This window comes from Gossypium arboreum, chromosome 12 (genome assembly GCF_025698485.1).
Source record: "Gossypium arboreum isolate Shixiya-1 chromosome 12, ASM2569848v2, whole genome shotgun sequence".
In the NCBI taxonomy this organism is placed as follows: Eukaryota; Viridiplantae; Streptophyta; class Magnoliopsida; order Malvales; family Malvaceae; genus Gossypium; species Gossypium arboreum.
In genome coordinates, this window is record NC_069081.1 from 41,339,687 (window position 1) to 41,360,764 (window position 21,078).

The window sequence follows — 21,078 nt, forward strand, 5'->3', positions numbered from 1 at the left end:
AGCACAGGTTAGAGAGTTACATGGGTACAGACACTGGTTGGGACACGGCCGTGTGCCTCATATCATATGGCCACATGGCCTGAGACATGGGCATGTCACTTGGCTGTATGAGCCACACAGTCTACTCACACGGGTGTGCAACCCCTGTATTAAAGAAAATTTTTTAAAAAATTTCACGAAAAATTCTTTGAGATCCGGATTTAGTGCCGACTTGATTCTAATGTTTAAATTGGGCCTCGAAGGTCCATTCAAGGGACAATATAATTATTTTCGGATATGAATAGTAAATTATATGAATTATCTATATTTGTTCTATAAACTCCTGTAATACTCTGTAACATTGTTCTGACGACGGCTACAGGTTAGGGGTGTTACAACCTCCTTGTACCCGAACACAAAGAACCAATGCAACCATCATTCCAAAAGTGGTATGATGCAAATGCTCAATGTGAGTATCACTCTGGCAATCCAGGTCATACCATCGAAAACTGCTTAGCACTAAAATATAAGGTGCAAAATCTTATAAGGGCGGGAAAGATAAATTTCCAGCGAGAGAATATACCAGATGTTAACATGAATCTGTTACCAAACTACAATCGATCAATTAATGCTATAACTGAAGAAAAGAGCCTTTAAAGGAGAAAACTTGAAGAAGTCACAACCCCTCTCGAACGACTCTTTGACATCTTGAGAAAGTATAATTCATGCCAAGCCACTCAAATCTGTAAAGGAAATTGATATGGATCAAATTTGAAAATTCCACCAATGAGCTCATGGACACGCTATCCAAGTTTCCCTAACGTTTAGGGAATATATATAATGTCTCTTGGATTTTTTTCCAGCTAGAGATACAAGAGGGTGTTACGATCAATGAGATAAACATGTTAGATGTGAAACCTGTCACCATCATTTATGGAAAGATAACCCAATTGGAAAAGAGTCTACCTCGAAGGCCATACAGGATGATCTATTGGTCAATAAGGTTCTTAGCCTTGTTAAGTATGGAGATGCCCAATGAGTTCCTTGGAGATATGATTATGATGTGGTTGGACTTGATGCCTCCAACTTCTCAGGACTCAGTGGCATAACTCGAAGCAGTCGTTGTTACAAGCCAAACATAGTGGGGAAAGAACTTCGTGGTAAGAAAGTGATTTCAGAAAATCAACCAGAAATTGACGTTAAAGAAGCCAAGAAGGAAACGAGGGAGGACTAAAAGGGAGAAGTCGAGAATGATGAAGTTAACGAATTTTTGCGTCTGGTAAAGCACAACGAGTATAGCGTGGTCGAGCACTTGAACAAAACACCAATAAGAATTTCTTTGCTGTCACTAGTTTTAAACTTGGAGCCACACAGGGAAGCTCTTGTCCAAGTTCTAAACCAAGCTTATGTCATTCACAATGTGTCAGTAGACAATGTTAGTCACTTAGTAGGGAGCATTTTGTCCCCAAATTACATATATTTCAATGATGATGAAATACCCCCGGATGGAAGAGAAAGTACCAAGGCACTACACATATCAGTAAAGTGTAAAGCCTATTTCATGGCTAGGGCCTTGATAAAAAATGGGTCATCGATTAACGTCCTGCCTTTGTCAACATTTTCCAAGCTGTTTATGAACACCTTTTACATGGTATCGAGCCTTTTGGTGGTATGAGGTTTTGATGGCACCAAAAGAAGTGTGATTCACGAAATAGAGATTCCCTTGTTGGTAGAAGCCATTAATTTCCTTATTCGCTTCCAGGTGATGGATATAACACCTTCTTATACCATCGTCCTTGCACCAAAGATTGAAATTTGTAGTCAATCAAAATTTGTGCATTGTGCGATGCGAAGAGGACCTGCTTGTAGCTATCTTGCCAAAGTCTCCTTTCGTAGAAGTGGATGATGATGCAATAGAGAGTTCTTTCCAGACTTTGAGGTGGATACTACATCTTACGTGACAAAGGGAATGCGAGCCCCTAAGCCTCATGTGCCATGAACAGCGAACATGTTATTTGCCTAGACAGTATGAAAGGGTTGGCAAATCCACTTAGGTTTGGGAAAAAGGTATCTTAGTACCCATTTTAGTTCCCACTCAGAAGGATACAATAGGGTTGAGATATAAGCCTACAAAGGAGGATGTGTAAAGAGCGGAGAGCAAAGAGGTTGGCCCGCATGGCTGGAAAGAAGGTGGTGGAACCTCCTTTGATTTGTCCTCCACTATCTGAGATGTTTTACTAAGTGGGATTAGAGCACCAGGAAAGGATCCCGGTCAAGTTAATGATTAATAGAGATGTAGTGGATCTAAACATGATTAGCAATAGGGTGCCAATGTCAAGAGACTGGGTTCACTACTACTCTTCTACCTTGGGAAACTGGCAACTCATATCGTTACCTATTATCCTTGAGTCCTCTGAGATGTAATCATTTTTAAGATTTTTTATATCAAAGTTTAATATCATTCAGTTAATTTAATTTCCTTCAAAAATCCATGTAAAGTTATTTTCTCTTTAATGAAATCAGATTTGGATCATATCCCTAGTCACTTTTATTCATTCAATCATTTTCATTCATATACCAATATACATACTCATAATTATTTTAGGAATATAAATCATGCATTGATAAGTGATCAAAATGACATCATTTAATCAAATTCTCATAATTATGTTCACTATAATGATCATGAGAAGGAAGAGGATAAAGTTGTACCAGAGGAGTTTTTGAGGCTAGTTGAACAAGAAAAGAAGCTTATAGAACCCCACTTGGAGGGAACAAATCTAATCAATTTGGGTAATGATGAGGTAAGAAAGGAATTTTGAATGGCATTCTACATAAGTTTGGGAGATGTTCTGGTCATAGAGTGAATAAATCAAAATCCCAAGTTTTTTTTCTCAATTACGATGGTGGATGAATTGGACAATCAAATTACAAATAGGCTTGGCATAGAGCACGTTGCAAATTTGGGACGATATCTTGGAGTCACTATGTTCCATAAATGTGTCACCAATGTATTCACTTTTTACCATGGTGACTTGTTGTAAGTTTGCCTTGCAAAAAAGAACTAGATCATCCACAAAAAAAGGTGAGAAATAATAGGACCATCCTTCGAAAATCGAATTAGATCCCGTGTTCCATCCTCGATAGCCTGTTGAATACAGTGGCCCGACCCCTCTTGATGGTCTAAAATCTCTCGTATATTCTCTATTCTATAAAATCTTCGTAGTCGACCAAGTGACATAATTCATAATCAAAGTAATTAATTGGATTGGTAAACCTGCATACCTCAAGGTTTCCTCGAGGAAGACCAAATAAATTTGGTCGTATGCATTCTCAAGATCAACTTTTATAGCCATCCACTGAGGTCTCTTTTTGTCCATTCATATTGAGTGAATTACTTCTTAGGTCACTAAAATATTATCTGTAATGGAATAACCAGTCACAAAGCTAACCTGGTTAGGTGCCACAAGCAAAGGTATTATATATTTTGAAAGTTGCACCACTATTTTTGTTGTGATTTTGTAAGCTACAGAATACAAAATAATGGGTTGAAATTGAGCCCTTGTTTCTAGCCTATCCATCTTTGGAAGAAAGATGAGCACAATTTTGTTAATCATAAGATCCAACGTCTACCTTCAAAAGCTTTATTCACCATTTTATACACTGATTCTCCTATAATGTTCCATTGGCTTTGAAAAAATTTGGCATGAAGTCCATCAATACCTGGTTCTTTTAAAGGTGTAGAATCCAAAGTTGTTTTAACTACCACTTTAATCACCCTCGATATCGAAGTCTCCTTAGTAGACATTGATAACTCTTCAAATAAGCCATAGTCAAGTAGCAAATCAATTTCATCTTCATCATTTGAATACAAGCCATGGAAAAAATAAATTGCCTCATTCTTTAACTGGCCGTCATAATGCCAGTCGTCATTAGTTAATTTTAACCTTCAATTCTAATATACCTTTGCCACTTTAAAGCATGATTGTGAAAGTATTTTTTTTTATAATCACCATTTATTATCCAATCACTCATCGACTTTTGTTTCCATATAAATTCCTCCAAATCAAGAACTTGTTCCAATTTTTTGCCAACCCTTGCTTCCAATTTTCGTAAATTTTTGGTGGCTTCACTATTCATTGCCCTTTGTATCCCTTTTAGTTGAGCAATCAATATTCACTTTCTCTCCATAATGTTCCAAAGCACCTCTCTATTCTACACCTTGGAAGATGTAGTAAAAATTTTGATATTTTCACCCACAAATGTGCTATCCCTCCATGACTCCAAAAAAGTTCCATTTGATAAACATCTTTAAAAAAAATAGAAAAGTTTTCATTGTTGTTGTTGGGTTCTTTCCTCTAACTCGATCAACAAAGGTCTGTGGTCTGACTTTAGAAAATATAAATGCTTGAAAAGAGGTTATTCCATTGTACATTTCAAACAGCCCTATTAAGCATCTCCGAAATGACTCTACGTTGCCACGTAAACTTTGGACCAATAAATCCCATATCTACCAAAACAAAATTAAAGAACTTTTGAAACTTACCACAACTATGACTTACATGCCTCCTTGGTCCTTTATATTCATCATCAAATAAAATCATATTCCAGTCACCCAATATTATCCCACTACAGGAAAATAGGGCTGTAGCGGCATTTTTAGCGGTGTTTTGTCAACAAACGCCGCAAAAAATTTAAAATACAGAGCAATAGTGGCGTTTTTACTAAAACGCAGCTAAAAACCGATCATTAGCGGCGCTTTAGATAAAACGCCGCTAAAAACCAGATCATTAGCGGCGCTTTAGGTAAAACGCCGCTAAAAACCAGATCATTAGCGATGCTTTATGTAAAACGCCGCTAAAAACCAGATCATTAGCGGCGCTTTATGTAAAACGCCGCTAAAAACCAGATCATTAGCGGTGCTTTGGGTAAAACGCCGCTAAAAACCAGAGCATTAGCGGCGCTTTGGGTAAAACACCGCTAAAAACCAGAGCATTAGCGGCGCCTTCGGTAAAACGCCGCTAAAAACCAGAGCATTAGCGGCGTTTTCGGTAAAACGCCGCTAAAAACCCAGAGCATTAGCGGCGCTTTTGGTAAAACGCCGCTAAAAGTCATAGAACCCCTAAACTCGAACAAAAATCATAAACACTAATCTTATAACCCTTAAAACAATAATTATTAAAATTTATGGTTATACAATATATTAAATATTCTCTTATATAATCGTAAAAGAGATATATAGTATTGAATTTAAAATATTAATTAAATTAATTATCATTATAGTTTAAGATATATGGTTTAGGGTTTAAGTAGGTTTATGAGTTAACTATATATGGTTTAAGATTTACGGTTTAGGAGTTAACTAGTATTTGAAGGTTTATGATGAATTATGGGTTTAGGGATTATGATTTATGGTTTAAAGGTTAGGGTTGAAGTTTACAATGGGACAATTATTAACTTCTTAAGAGATAATTTTCTTTCCAGATTCTTAGATGGGATGCTATTAAGAAAGGGTGATTTTGAATGTGGAATTAGCATTTGTTGAACTATTAGCTAGAAATTAACTGAAGAACATTTAAGATTCATGCTATTTTGTATATACTCATATTATTTAATATAAGAATATAAACATATATATATTTGTGTGTGTGTTTTAATTTGTACTACACTAACATTGCCCACACAAATTCCCAATAATATGTATACGATTATGGTTTAAGGTTAGCAGTTTTTAAAGTACTTAATTTATAGTTTGGGCTTTATGGTCTAGGAGTTATGGTTGGTTTAAGGCTACCGATTGATTTTGGGGTTTAAAGTTTGGGGTTAGGGTTTTGTGTTTGTGGTTTAAGGTTTAGGGTTTAGAGTATCGGGTTTAGGGTTTTAAATTTAGAGTATAATTTTGGATTTTAATTTAGAAGATAAATGTATATATATATAAGATAAATATATATATTATTATTTGAAAATATATATAAATATATATATGAAAAGTGGTTTAGTGTGCAATTGTGTACATGAATTCTGTAATTTGATGTAGATTTTGTAAAATATTTACGCGTTATTGATATAATAAATAGCATCATGTATTTTTAAATTAATTTATATGCATACATAATATGTATTTTAAAATGTGTATTAAATCAAAATTAAGTTTCAACTATAGTTAGGGTTTAGAGTGTAAGTTTATTGTTTGAGGTTTAAAGTTTAAGGTATAATATTATTATTGAATATTTAATATTTAGAATTTTATGAGATTCTTGGGAATTTGTACTAAACCTAAGATAAATATATGAAATATAGATATTGTACTACACTAACATTCATCACATAACATTATTTAGATATAATTTAAAAGAAATTCTAAATATATAGTTTTAAATTTTGATCAATTTTATAAAATATTAAGGTATTAGCGGCGTTTATACAAAAACGCCGCTAAAGATCGAAAATAGCGGCATTTTCAAGAAAACGCCATAAAATTTCATTATACATTACAAGTAAAAGCGGCGTCGTTTCCTCCGAATAGTAATGGCTTTAGCGGAGTTTACGTAATAAGCATACAACTTGTATTAGAACGGCGTCGTTTTGTAGTGTAGATAAAAGAGGCGTTAGTGGCGCTTTCTTTGAAAATGCCATAAAGGTCGATTCTGCGTAGCGTTGAAAACGCATACAAAATTTCCATATTTGAAGCAGGCGTCGTTTTTTTCTCTCTTGAGGTTTATGCCCTTTACCAAATCGGTTTCATTTTTGCTAAGTAATTTTCCCCATTTCGTCTCTTCCTTCCCTAAATCCCTAAAACACCTCCTCTTTTTTCCCCAAATCATCCCTAATTCCCTAAACCCGAAATCCCTAACATTTTACCCAAGTCCCCTTTTTTTCCCCTATTCTATTCCCCCATCCCCAGAATCGCTAACATTTTGCCTTTCCTCTAAATCGCGGTCATACGCTTCATGGGTTTGAAATGGTTAGTTTTTGAGTCCCCTTCAGATTAGTGTTTAGTTACTGTATTACTTGCCTTTTTTTTTGTTTGAAATGGTTTGAAATGGGTTTGATCTCGATGATTATACCCTTGTTTTAAGTAAACCCAATCTAAGGTGCAGTGTTTACGGTCTTTGTTTTTCGAGATGTTGATTAGGTTTGCGGTTTCTTGTAAAGCTAGATCTTATGGGAAGTTGTACAAATTGCAATGGGGAGAACTGCTAGGGTTTTGTCTCGAGATTTGCATAATTGTCAACAATACTGGTGTCCGATAGTTTATTTGATTATTATGGGTGATGTTATGTCCGGTTCGGTTCGTCATATTGGGGTTCTCGATCGGTGGTTAGGACTGGTTTTGGGTTCATAGGAAGTTATTGGTTTTGGTTGTTATGGTTGTTTTTCTTGCTCCACTTTGCATGTTAGATAGGATTGATTCATTGAGCATGACTTGGTACGCTTTGGTGGTCGTCATTGTTATTTTCATTGTGGTTTGCTTTTTGTTGCATTCATTAAGCTTATTGAAGGAAGATGAGGCTCCAAGGAGGAGCCTAGATTTTGGATCGAAAATGGCAATTTTGGATTTACTAGTAGTTATCCCTATTATGACTAATGCATATGTTTGCCATTTCAATGTTCAACCTATATACAATGAGCTCGAAGGTGATGTTTTGACCAATTTTGATAGGAATCTGGGAATTCGTTTTAGTACTATTTTGAATTATATTTGCTCTTCATTTGGTTCTGGTTTTCCTGTTATTCACTTTTCCTCTGACAAGCTGTGGATAACTTGGTGTTTGAGGATCAGCTCCTCTCACGGAGAGTAAAAAGGTCTTTGGCATTATGATAATATTGTTAGTGCTTATATATATTGGTTCTACTATGATCCCAAATATATGGACAGCTTTCAAATTCTTTGGAGCAACAACAACTTTTTCCTTAGGTTTTACGTTCCTGCTCTAATTGCATTGAAGATAAGTCGACAAGAAGAGAGCATGAGCTTGAGCGAGTAGAGGAATTTTTGTCGTGGTTAATGTTAATCTTGGTGTGATAGTTAGCATTCTTTGGGACAATCGGGAATATTTATACCAAATTGCAATGATAATATGTATACAATGTAACTTACTGTCTTTTAATGGTATTGAGCTTGGTCCTATTTCTCCTGTTAATGTTATACCAAATTGCTGGCTATTTTTTTTTAATTATTCTATTTGTTTATTCCCACCTATTATTATGCAATATAATTAATATTATACCAATCATTAAATGTTGTTTATTTTTAGAACTCATTTGATTGTTTTGTCGACCAGAAACAGACTTTTGTTCTTCAAATGCAATGAGTAGGGAAGTCTCTCGACATTATTAGAGATCAATCCCAAGCATCTCTAAATAAACCCTCAAGAAAACATGTCCAATTCAATCAAGGTAAACATTGTCTTCCCTAACATTTATGTTTCTTTCAACATGTTTTTCCTTTTATGTTTTCAATGTTTAATTAACATTTAATTACATTCCTCAATTTTTAATGTTTTTCCTAACATTTAATTAACATTTTAATTACATTCCTAAATTTTTAAGCTTATTTCATCCACTCTTTTTGTGTTTTGTCTCGATTTGGCTTCCTTCGTTAAGTTTCTGTAGAAGCTTACTTATCTTTTATTTTCAAGAAATAGATTTAGGTAATGGAAGATGTATGCACGTGTGTTTGTGTCTCTATATATGTATGTATTTGGTACTAGATGAAAGCTTTATTCAGTTTTGAAATATAGACCAAGTTTTGCATACATTGATCAATTTCTGGCTCTTTTCCTTTGAATACATGCTTCTCTTGATACTAAATACTCAGGTACTTTCTGCATATTCTGTGATTCTTATTAGATAAGTTATATATCAACAGTTATATTAGTTTCCATCAAGGCCTCTGTAAACATAAAGTTGGTATTCTGGTTAGGAGAAGTTAATGTTTATGAGTTTTGTGGAGTATGATTCTACACATGCAAAGTTGGTTTGTTTCAAGCTGTGCATTTTCATGTTTACATAATAATGGTGATTCCATTTTGGTTTTTTAGATGTTCTTTTGGTCTGTTTTCATGTTTCTATCCAACTTATGTGTTTAGTGTGGACTTAGATTGATTTAAGAGTTTAATGTTGTCTTGTTGCTCACGTTTTATATAAAAAATTGTTATATTTTGTTTGAAAATGCTTTTCAATTTCTAATTATAAAATGAGATGTCGATTGAAGGTAATAAATGCTATGGTGAAGGAAGAAAATGGCAGCGATAATGGTATTTAGAATGACAAGCTTATATTGGATATAGTAAATTGCAGCAAGACTCAATATATTATGATGTTTTCATGGTCATTGGCAAATTCCAGTTGATTGGGGTTGAAGCAACTGATTTTAATATTTAATATTTAATATTTTTAAATGTCTTTAAAAGTTATAACTAATTTTATCAAAATAGTATTAATTATTATTTGAAGTATGAATAAGTATGAATAAGAACACGTGATAATCGGTGTCTTCTTGAGTAGTTCTGTCATCACATCCTTAAGTTTCCTTTGTCCCATTGATGATAAGTGTGCTTTCTATACACGATTGCAATATTGCAGATTTTCTTTGAGGTGTACTGACTTCATTTCTTGCTTCTGCTCCTCCTGCAAGTATTGGTTCAACTGAAGTCGCCATTTAATCTTGAATTAAAATTTGGTGCTGATATAGATAAAGTTTTATATTTGCTTAAACTGAAATATATTTGGATCCTCCTAGGTGTAACAACGCCACGTATGATGAATCTTAAAAATTTAAGAAGAATTGAAAAAGTTCCATCACTATTGAATATTTATATAACCTTAATTTATTTCCAATTTACTTATAAAAATTAAATTACGATTCTTTCTTGATATTATTATATTGAATTACTATTTTGTTATATTAATAATGTTTGATTTTAATATTTAATATTTTAAATGTCTTTAAAAGTTATAAATAATTTTTATCAAAATAGTATTAATTATTATTTGAAGTATGAATAAGTATGAATAAGTTTTTATATTTTGGTTCAACTTAATTATTATTTGATTCAACTTAAGTATGAATTAATTTTATTACCATATATGTAGCTTGCTTGTCCATTCCTTATTTTAAATATTTTAAAGATTCAAAGTATATAGGCTAAAAACCTGACGGGTTGCCTTATATCGAGTATGTAAGATATAATGGATCCTCCCTAGGTGTAACAACGCCACGTATGATGAATCTTAAAAATTCAAGAAGAATTGAAAAAGTTCTATCGCTATTGAATATTTATATAACCTTAATTTATTTCCAATTTACTTATAAAAATTAAACTACGATTCTTTCTTGATATTATTATATTCAAATTACTATTTTGTTATATTAATAATGTGTGATTTTAATATTTAATATTTTTAAATGTATTTGTATAAAAAAAATATTTCCAAAAATGTTCTATGGAGCTTATAAATAATTCTATCGACCTTAAAAAAAATTAAAAATTTCAACATTGAAGGGCCAATTATAAATTATTTTATCAATATAACAATATTGATCATTGTTTAAATATATTATAACTAATTTTTATCAAAATAGTATTAATATTGATCATTACTTAAATAAATTACATAACTCACATAACGTACATAACAACTTACATAACTTAACTAATACATGTAGTTTAATATAATAATTTCCTTAAAAGCATATAGTTTAAAAGTTCAAATTTCATAACTTACATAATCTACATAACTTACATAAAACATAAATATATATCATATCAAGACTCACATAATAAACAACTTACCGTGTAACTTATTGCCAACTTTAGACTTCAACAACTACGAAATGGATAGGACTTGGATGAATTTCTCAAGGGCAAGCAACGAGTATCAAAATGGAGTGCAATCCTTTTTAGATTTTGCATTTCACAATTCAAGCCAAGAGAATATGATTCATTGCCCGTGTAAGAAGTGTGGCAATATCTATTGGCATTATCGTGAAGTTGTCTACGAACATCTAATTGTTGATGGCTTCATTCAGGGGTATAAAAAATGGATTTTCCATGGAGAGTGTACACTTAGTGAAGCCTCTTCGACGATTAATCCGGGTTATCCTTATAGTGGTTACCGTCAACATGTTAGAGAAGATGACATGGAAGGTATGATGCGGGATGCATTTAATATGCGGAGTGAAAGTTTCCAATCATTTCCACCAAACTATGTTGCATCGATGATTATAATATCGGTGGGAATACTTTTATGGAAACGAGAAGAAGTGTCGGATGAACAACTGAATGAAGAAGCGGTGAAGTTCTACGTTACTTGGTGAAATGAATGAAGAACTTTATGAGGGATCAAAATTTTGAAAATGTCATTCTATATTCGCCTTTTCCACTTAAAATGTTTGGGAGGGTGGACCGGAAACTCTTTGACAATCTTTGTTAGAGCTTTTGAGAGAAATGTTCCGTTTGCAAAATCCCTCAATCATGTAAAGACATGAAGAAAGTGATAAAAGATTTGGGCCTTGATTACAACAAAATTCATAGTTGCCTAAATGATTGCATGTTGTATTGGGGTGATCGGAGAAATCAACGATCTGTCATGTTTGCGGTAAATCTCGTTGGATGAATAGAGATGCAGAAGATGTTAATAAGGATGAATATGGGCCACAGTCAAGAAGGAAGCCAAACAAGATTTTGCGATATTTCCCGCTAATCCCAAGGCTTCAAAGGCAATTCATGTCGTCAAAGACAGTCGAGTTTATGACGTGGCATCATGATCAACGAACGGATGATGGATTATTAAGGCATCCTGCTGATTCTTTAGGATGGAAATCATTTGACAATAAATTTCCAAGCTTTGCAAGTGATCCTCGGAGTGTAAGGCTCGGGTTACCATCTGACGGATTTAATCCTTTTAAAATCATGAGCACCTCGTACAGTACTTGCCCTGTGGTCCTTGTTCCTTATAATTTGCCTCCATGGCTCTGCATGAAGCAATCTTCTTTGATATTATCTATGATTATCCCCGGAGAAAAAGGCCCCGGAAATGATATTGACATATATCTGCAGCCACTTATTGAAGAGTTAAAATAATTATGGGCGGGTGTTGAGACGTCTGATGTATCGAGAAAGGAGAATTTTTACCTACGTGCTGCTTTGCTGTGGACAATTAATGATTTCCTGGCATATGCGAATTTATCTGGTTGGAGTACCAGAGGACGTTATGCTTGTCCTTGTTGTGCTGCTCAAACGTATTCACAATGGTTATATAATGGGAAGAAGTTCTACTATATAGGGCATCGTCGATGGTTAGATGAAAATCATAGCTATAGATTTCAGAGGGCTTTATTTGACGGTACTGAAGAGTTGAGAAAAGCTCCTGAGTAGACCATTGGATCTGAAATCTTATTCATGTTAAAAGATATGGATTTCAGTTACGGGAAGCTGAATCAACCATCTAACAGGCAAACAAATAGACGATCGAGGGATGAATCTGATGATGAATCTGACGAGGAGGATAACCCTAATGAGGTAGACTTGTGGAAGAAAAGAAGTATTTTTTTTTAGTTACCTTATTGGGAGCATCACATATTACGGCACAATCTTGATGTGATGCATATTGAAAAGAATGTCTGCGAGAACATCATCCAGACAATTTTGAACATCGATGGTAAATCAAAAGGTAATCTTCAGAGTCGACTTGATTTAGTTCACATGGGAATTAGGTGTGATCTTCATCCCCAAGTACGTCCTAATGGAAAATATTGGTTGCCGCCTACAATTTTTGCAATGTCAAAGGACGAGAAAGAAATGTTCTGCACGGTGTTGAAGGATATAAAGGTTCCAGATGCGTATGCATCAAATATATCTCGATGTGTAAGTCTTAAAGATCGAAGACTATATTCATTAAAATCACATGACTATCACATCTTGATGCAAGATCTACTTCCAGTTGCTTTACGGTGCTGTATGTCAAAGAAGATAACGTCTTGTATAATTGAACTGTCCAATATAATGAAAGCAATTTGTGGCAAAGTTTTGAATGTTGAAGAACTTGAAAAAGTACAAGATCGAGCCGCTTTGACATTATGCAATTTGGAGAAGATCTTTCCACCTTCCTTCTTCACAATTATGGTGCACCTTGTCATTCATCTCCCTCATGAAGCAATAATTGGTGGGCCGGTTTTCTATCGTTGGATGTATCCAATTGAAAGGTGCTAATTTATTTCGAAGGCATTCCACCTTTATACCTATAGTTACCAGTTTTGATAATGTTGTATATGGTGTTTAGGTTCCTTAGCAAATTGAAGTCTTATTGCCGTAACAAGCGTTATCCGGAAGGATCGATTCTTTGAAGGCTACTTAGCGAAGGAGTGTATGACATTACATTCTAGATATTTAGAAGATGTTGAAACAAGATTGAATAGACCAAGTAGAAATGCGGACTCAATGATCCTAGCTTGGACGAAACTTATTTATTTCAAAGTTATGGAGAACCAATCGGCAAAGTTGAAATTACAGAATTAGATGACCGATCTTGGATACAAGCACATAGATATGTTCTTTTCCACCACGATACACTTGAACAATTACGCAAGTAAGTTCTAGAATATGATAAATATTCATCTTTTTTTGATTTGTTTATTTTTTAACAAATTAAACATGTTTTTAACATAGTGAGTACAAACAAGTCTTAAGATCTGTTCACGCTCACGAAGATTACAACATCGCGAGATTAATAGGTTATTCGCAGAATCTTTTCATGAATGGTTAAGCCAAACGGTATGCAACTCAATATTTTATTGACAAATAATAATGTTTTCTCATAACATTTACAATTACTCAATTTACTTTTGATTCAATAGGTTTGGAGTGGGAATATCGTTAATGATGAAGTTAAATGGCTTTCCCAAGGTCCGAATCGAGTAGTAAAAAGATATAGTGGCTTCATCATGAATGGATTCAGATTTCATACCAAATATCGCGAGAGATTGAGGAGAACTCAAAATTGTGGAGTAGTTGTTAATTCTTTTATTACAAGTTATGCTAGTGCTAGGGACAGTAATCCTGTGGAGGGAAATGTGGAGTATTACGGACTTCTAACCGACATTATTGAGTTGGATTACTATGGAAAATGGAAAGTTGTCTTATTTCGATGCGATTGGGTTGATGCTAATACTGCTCGTGGAATTAAAAATGATCAGTTTGGTTTTACAATGGTGAATTTCTCTCGATTAATTCACACTGGAGAACATTTGATAGACGAGCCGTATGTATTTTCTTCTCAAGTTAAACAAGTTTTTTACTCAAAAGATCCAATTGATGAGGGTTGGTACGTTGTACTCCGAAACACCCCTAGAGACTTATTTGACATGGGGAATGGAAGTAGAGATGACATCGTTGAAAGATCAGAAACTTTGCCTTTTCCAGAGCAAAACTTAAATGAAAATATCCCTAGTACTAGTACACAATTTCAATGGGTTCGTTGGGATGTGGACGAAGATATTTACGATTTATGATGTAGTAAGATTTTATGATTTTTTATTTATATGTAATGTTATAATATTAACATTGGTCATGTTATATAATTTAACTATTTTATATTTACTATTGTTGTTTTTTCTTACTAAAATTTTATCTATTTTATGTGTTGCAGGAAAAATGCCTAGAAGAAGATTAAGAGATCTTAGTATTGTACAGAATACTACAAATTCGGAAGAAGTACTGAATAGCAGACAGTTGTTGGATCTTCAAGCGTGCCGGAGACACTTGACGAGTCTGTGGAATTTCAAAGTAATGTTAAGTTTATTTTACAAATTGTATTAAATTTTATTACTGATTTATTTTTAAATTTCAATATAGTAATAATTTATTAATTTTTAGCTGAAAATGGTGGGAAGCGCAGAGGTCGAGGACATACGCTCCTAACAAATTTATATAACTTAAATTCTGTCGAGCGTGTCAAAGTAACTAGAAACAGCCATGGTCAGCCTGTTGGACAAAAAGCTCGACTTTTAGCAGGCTATTTGGGCATTATAGCACGAAATGCCAATATGTTGCCCATCAACTACGAATCATGGCATAACATGCCTGATAGCAATAAAAATCAAGCTCTCTCTAATATTAAGGTAACAAAACGTTAATGTAATTATAATACTTTTGTTTAAGTTTTATTTATATTTACTTCCTAAACTTGTGTTTTTTAGGATAGGTTTGTTTTAGAGGTCTCTGATGCCTATATCAAGAAGGCATTGGGTAAAAAATGGAGAGACAATAAAAGAATTTTGAAAAAAGAATATTTTAAAAAACCCATAAGCCTCGAAGAAAAATTACAAAATGTCCCACCGGGAATGCTGAGGTACCAATGGGAAGATGCGATTCGATTTTGGAATTCGAAGAAAGGAGAGGTATTATGTACTTGCAAACTCTTATAAAATTTTCGGTTTATAGTATTTACTATATACGTAATAATAATTTCATTATGTAGGACCGTGAGCGAGTTGGAACAAGCAGCAGGCAAAAACAAAAATTTACGCACACGGTAGGGTCGAAAAGTTTTGCTTGTGTAGCTCAGGCCGAGGTACTATGGATTTATTAAATCTATCAAGTATTAATAACTTTTACTATTAAATAATATTTTACTACTATATTGTAGGAAGCCTAAATGCGGTCAAAAGTTGGGCGCCTTCAACTTTTTGACATTATGCATGAGAAAAAGATGGAACTCCGATGTCATCGAGCTGCGAAATTATGGTATATTTACTTAATAAAATTGATTCATTATAAATATTTATAATATTTAATTATAATGTTTTAATTAAATGCGTTTTATTAGTGTAATTTAAATAATGTTATGTTGTATTCCTTTTATTGTATATTTCGTTTCTAACTCTTTAAGCGATTTATTAGGAGAAACTAAAAGATAAGAAGGCGAGTATGAAGCGATCGCTTGATTGATAGTTCTGTTAATTTTGAGGATATTGATAATGATATTATTAATGAAGTTTTGGGTCCGAAAGGTATGGTCGGGTTAGATTTCAAGGATCGGTGTTAACCCGACCAATATTTTGGATCCACCTCGCACCAATACATGCCTTCCGGAGTCAAAGTCAAGTGAAGTTCGAGAGGTTAAAAGATCGATAGTTCAAATACAAGCTAGCACAGATGAGCAAATTTCTCAACTTAGAGCGGAGGCAGCAACGAGGGAGGCGGAGCAGAACAGGAAATACAATGAACTCTAGCAGCAGCTTCAGTCTATGATGACTATGTTCCACCAATTTCAAAATCCGCCATCATAGACATTTATTTTCTTGTAACTTTTAACATTATTTTAAGAATATTTTGAATATTCATTTACAATTTATATAATATATTTTTCGTATAATTTTGTATTATTTAAATTTGTGTGTCTTGGTTTTGTTGGATTTCATGGTATATTTCCTGTTTTTTTATTGAATTTCTTGCGGGAGGGTTGGATATAGGTGTAAAATACATATTGCAAAAGCTGGGCAAATTAGCGCGTTTTTAAAAAGCGCCGCTAAAAATCTGAGTCTATAGCGGCGTTTTATAAAAGCGCTGAAGATCTGGTCTTTAGCGGCGTTTTTTTATAAAAGCGCCACTAAAAGTACAGGTCTATAGCAGTGTTTTTTATAAAAGCGCCGCTAAAGGTCCTGGTTTCTAGCGGCGTTTTTTAAAAAAGCGCCGCTAAAGGTCTTGGTCTTTAGCGGCGTTTTTATAAGAGCGCTGCTAAAGGTCCTAGCCTTTGGCGGCATTTTTATAAGAGCGCCGCTAAAGGTCCTGGTCTTTAGCGGCGCTTTTATAAAAAATGCCGTTAAAGGTCCTGGTAACGCCGCTAATTTTTGTGGCGCTGCATATAGCGACGTTTTTTGCGGCGCTTTCTAAAGGCAAAAAAAATGCCGCTAAAAGTCTGTTTTCCTGTAGTGTCCAAGGCTACTCCATATCACTATTAAGAAGAAAGAATTAGTTGTGTCCACAGTCTTGATTTTCACATGTAACAATTGTGTATAGTTTAACATAATCTCCACCTCATACAATTCATTCCCTAGAATCCAGATTCCCTCGGTAAAGCCCATTACCTCAATTCGATGGGAATGTTTGAAACTCGTTTGTTTTCTCACCAAATTCGCCTTCCACCCACTAACGCGAGTTTCCAATACTACAATCAAATTAAGGCTATAATCCTTTATATATTCATTTAAAATATGGTAAAACCTAGGATGTGCACATCCTTTGAAATTCCAAACAAAAAATGATTTATTCATTGAAAAATTAGGATGTGAGGATGACCTTACCTTCAATCTTTTAGCTACATATAATTAGCATCTTCACTTTCATCCAAAATTTCAATGTTTTCTTCATTATCATGGTCATCAATTGCTATATCAATGGAAAATACCATTGCATTCACTACCTCTTGCACTAAAATCATATCTTTATCATGAATTCCCATCCTCATAGCATCTAAGTATAGTGGTATCGAAGTAGAAGCCCCATTCATTAGGAGTTGCTCTCCCATACTTCCTTTTGTACCCAGTATTCGTACTGCCTTTTGCACATGAAAAGTATCATCAATAACCACAACTGAATTATTTTTTCTATCAAGCACGTTGTTTCCCTTATCAGTTGGCAAGCGTGTTGCGCATATGAATATTTACCGGTGCCCTTATATTGTCTTTTGTTTGAGTCCCTGGTCAGTACTCTTTTAAAAGCCCAAGAACTAGCTTTGCCTACTTTAGCCATCCCAACACCTCTTTTACTAATAAAACCACTTCTCTTATTAGGCTTAAACGCACTAGACACTATATTAGTCCACCTTCTTTTTCAATCCCAACCGATTCCAAGATCTCCATTGGCCCATTATTAATATTTGGAGCAGGTAACATAGTTAAATCATCCTCTTCAAATATGGAATTTACAATCATGTCAAATCGTGATCCCGTAACAATAGGGTTTTCCCCTTATCATTTGCTATATTCTTCCTCAATTGTCTCCTAGGATTACAGAATGGTGGCTTAGTTTCTAAATAGAGAGCTTGTAATGGAAAAAGGGTTTCTTGATAAAGTAGAAGACAACGCGGCCGTGCGAATATGGGCTGAGAAAAGACAACAAGAGAAAGATGACAGCCTATTGGAGGGGTACATGTCAGAATTATGGGATTTCACCCAGATTAGTGTGACCAAAATAATCTGCAAGAGTTGAAAGAAATATAGTATCAATAGGATGATGAAATCAAGCAGCTATTCTATCGTGAATATGGTGATCTATCTTACCTACTCGATGTCAAAGTCGATAAGTACCTAGTTCGAGCCCTCGCCCAGTATTGGAATCCCACTTACAATTGCTTCACTTTTGGGGGAGTAGACATGATGCTGATTGTAGAAGAATACACCACTCTGCTCCGTTGCCTGAAGATATAGGTCGACAAAGCCTACTCTAGAGCCACCAACGTCCTGTATTTCTTAAAAATATTATGAACATAACTGGGATGAGCGAGCAATGGGTCATGGCTTGGATTAAACATAAAAGGGGATAGTAATTGCATCACTTGTAAAAGTCTGCAGGATTTGATCTTGGTACACTTAGACACAAGGAAAAAGGTCTCCATCTTCGCCTTGAGTATGTATGGGTTGGTCATCATCCCCAAATCATTAGGACATATAAAAGATGCAGTTTTAGATCTGTTTGACTATCTTGACAAAAGGGTAACTCTCGTCCCGGCAATATTGGCTAAAAATTTTAGAGCTTAGAGTGCATGTCGAAAGCGGGTGAAGGAAGATTTAATGAATGTGCCCGTAGCCACTTCTAGAAGGTGGAAAAAGTCTCTTATCGAGCGTTCTCCAAAGGCCACTTTCCGTTGAAAGAATTTTTGGCTATTCAAAGAAAAGACAACATTTCTAAAGAAAAATGGATGGCAATTCTCCAGAGTCTTCGAGACGAAGATGTTGAATGGCGAGCCCCTTGGATGATTCCCGATGAAATTTTGTATCGATGTGGAGACTTTGACTGGTCCCTTTACTCGGGATATGGGGAGTTTTCGAATATGCCCCTCTACTTGTACTGAGGTAGTATAGGTTGAGGTAGTTTATTCTAGCAACGCAAGGGTTGGCTCAATGTGAGTTTGCATACAAATGTGACAACTATAAAAAGAAAGTCTATGAAATCTCGAACGCATGGAATCAAACTCACAAAATGAAAAGATTTGCTATAAATCCTATGACGACCCCAGAGTACAATTAGTGGTAGGGTAAAAGAATCAAGGACAAGTCCCTTCGTCAAGCCAAGAAAGTACACGACCGATAAAGGAACACTTACAATTGATACCATCTGAAATAGAAATAGTAAAGCAAGACTTCAAAAAGAAGAGTTTGGAGATGGGGAAAAGAATAGAAAAGTTGGAAGAGGAAAAGGTTCATCTAGGATTAGATGTCGACATCCAAAATTTGGAAGCCGAGAAGATGAGAAAAGGAAAGAACAACGTTGAGGAAGACTTGGATAGTCTAAAAATATATTATAAACTCTGCTTGTTGATAAAGACTGTTGGATTGGGAAAAACATCGAGACAATGGCGATAAGAAATCTAAGAAGAAAAGATTAGAGCTAACCAGTGGGAAAGGAAATTCCAAGATGCTCAAGTCCAATAGAATGCTTAGAAAGCCAAGATGAAAAATTTGGATTGAGAGCCCGATTAGCGGAGTTAGAAAGGTCTTTACATCAACTTTGTAGTCGCAACTCTGTGACTGAGCTGAAAGCAAGTCTATCTAAGGTTGGGGAGTTGAAGAGAAAGATAGAAGAGCTCGAGGTCGCACTACAAAAATGTGAACTTTGAATTGAGCTTCTTGAAACAAACAATGAACATTAGGAAGAGAAACTCCAACATTCTCAAGGTTAGATCAGGGATAAAGATCATGCCATGAGCGAAGATTTGATTCAAGTACGGAAGTAGCTGACCATTTGCAAATTGTAGCGGTTCAAGCTAACATACTAAGCCTAAAATATGAATTAGAATCAGATCGGGGCCAAGAATTAGCTTGGCTTCTTAGGAAAGTTAAAGCTTTGATTATTAGGGCAAGGCCGTATATATTAGTAAAGTTGTTCTAATGGAGTTGAACCAGAATCAATGCATTTTTTTGTATTCATGATTCATTCATTAGCATTATGTTTCATTACATGCATTAAATTTCATAAAATATCCTAATTAATCAAAATTATGACAGTTACCCTGGAAACCACCAAGAACCTGCTAATCAAATATCGCTACGGTACCCACGGTAAAACCAAAGCCATGGATTAAAGGTTAGAAAGACTGACACAAATTCAGAAAGACATACAAGACAAGTTGCCAGCACAGTTGCTGGACCAATTAGCTAAGGTGCAACAAGACATGAAGTACCAAATACAGGAGTCCTAAAGAAGCATAATAAGCCAGTTGACTCAGTTACTGGCCAGCGGAATTGAAAAAAGGAAGAGTACTGTGATAAACTCTGGAGACGATAATGAAGACCCTACATACCCCCGAGCTTTACCCAGTGCACATTCAAATTCAACCAGAGACATTCCATGAAGAGTACCTGTCACCATAAGACCACAACAATTCTAGGCTGACATCTCAAGACCGGTGAATTACATAATGGTTTAGGTTCCAACCCCTAAGATAATCCGACCAACCTTGTTGTTTCAAATTTGGACGACATGGCAAAAATGAAGAAAGCAAGAGCAGAACTTCCAAAAAAATTGCAAGATCGTTGCAAGTGGTTGGAGGAAAAATTTAGAGCTATGGAGAATGTTGAATACCTTTGTAGAGTCGGTGCCAAAGAATTTAGTTTGGTCCCGGATCTAATGCTCCCAATAGTTGCCCTGAGGCCCATATCACAATGTTCTATCAAAAAATGATGGGGTACGTCAATAATGACCAATTATTAATCCATTGTTTCCAGGATAGTTTGACCGGGTCGACTGCCAAATGGTACAATCAGCTGAGCCATGCAAAGATCAATTCATGGAAAGACTTGGCTCAAGCTTTCATGAAACAATACAATCATGTGACCGATATGACACCTGATAGAATTACGTTGTAAAAAATGGA

General features: G+C 34.9%; 1 protein-coding gene across 1 annotated transcript in view; it reads left to right on the top strand.

The window, feature by feature from the left end:
* Positions 1–1,088, top strand: part of LOC108468450 (uncharacterized) — a 31,722-nt gene extending 30,634 nt beyond the window's left edge. Inside the window, 1 exon segment of the mRNA XM_053022899.1 lies at positions 843–1,088. Coding sequence (XP_052878859.1) covers positions 843–1,088 — 246 coding nt within the window.
* The last annotated feature ends 19,990 nt before the right edge of the window (positions 1,089–21,078 follow it).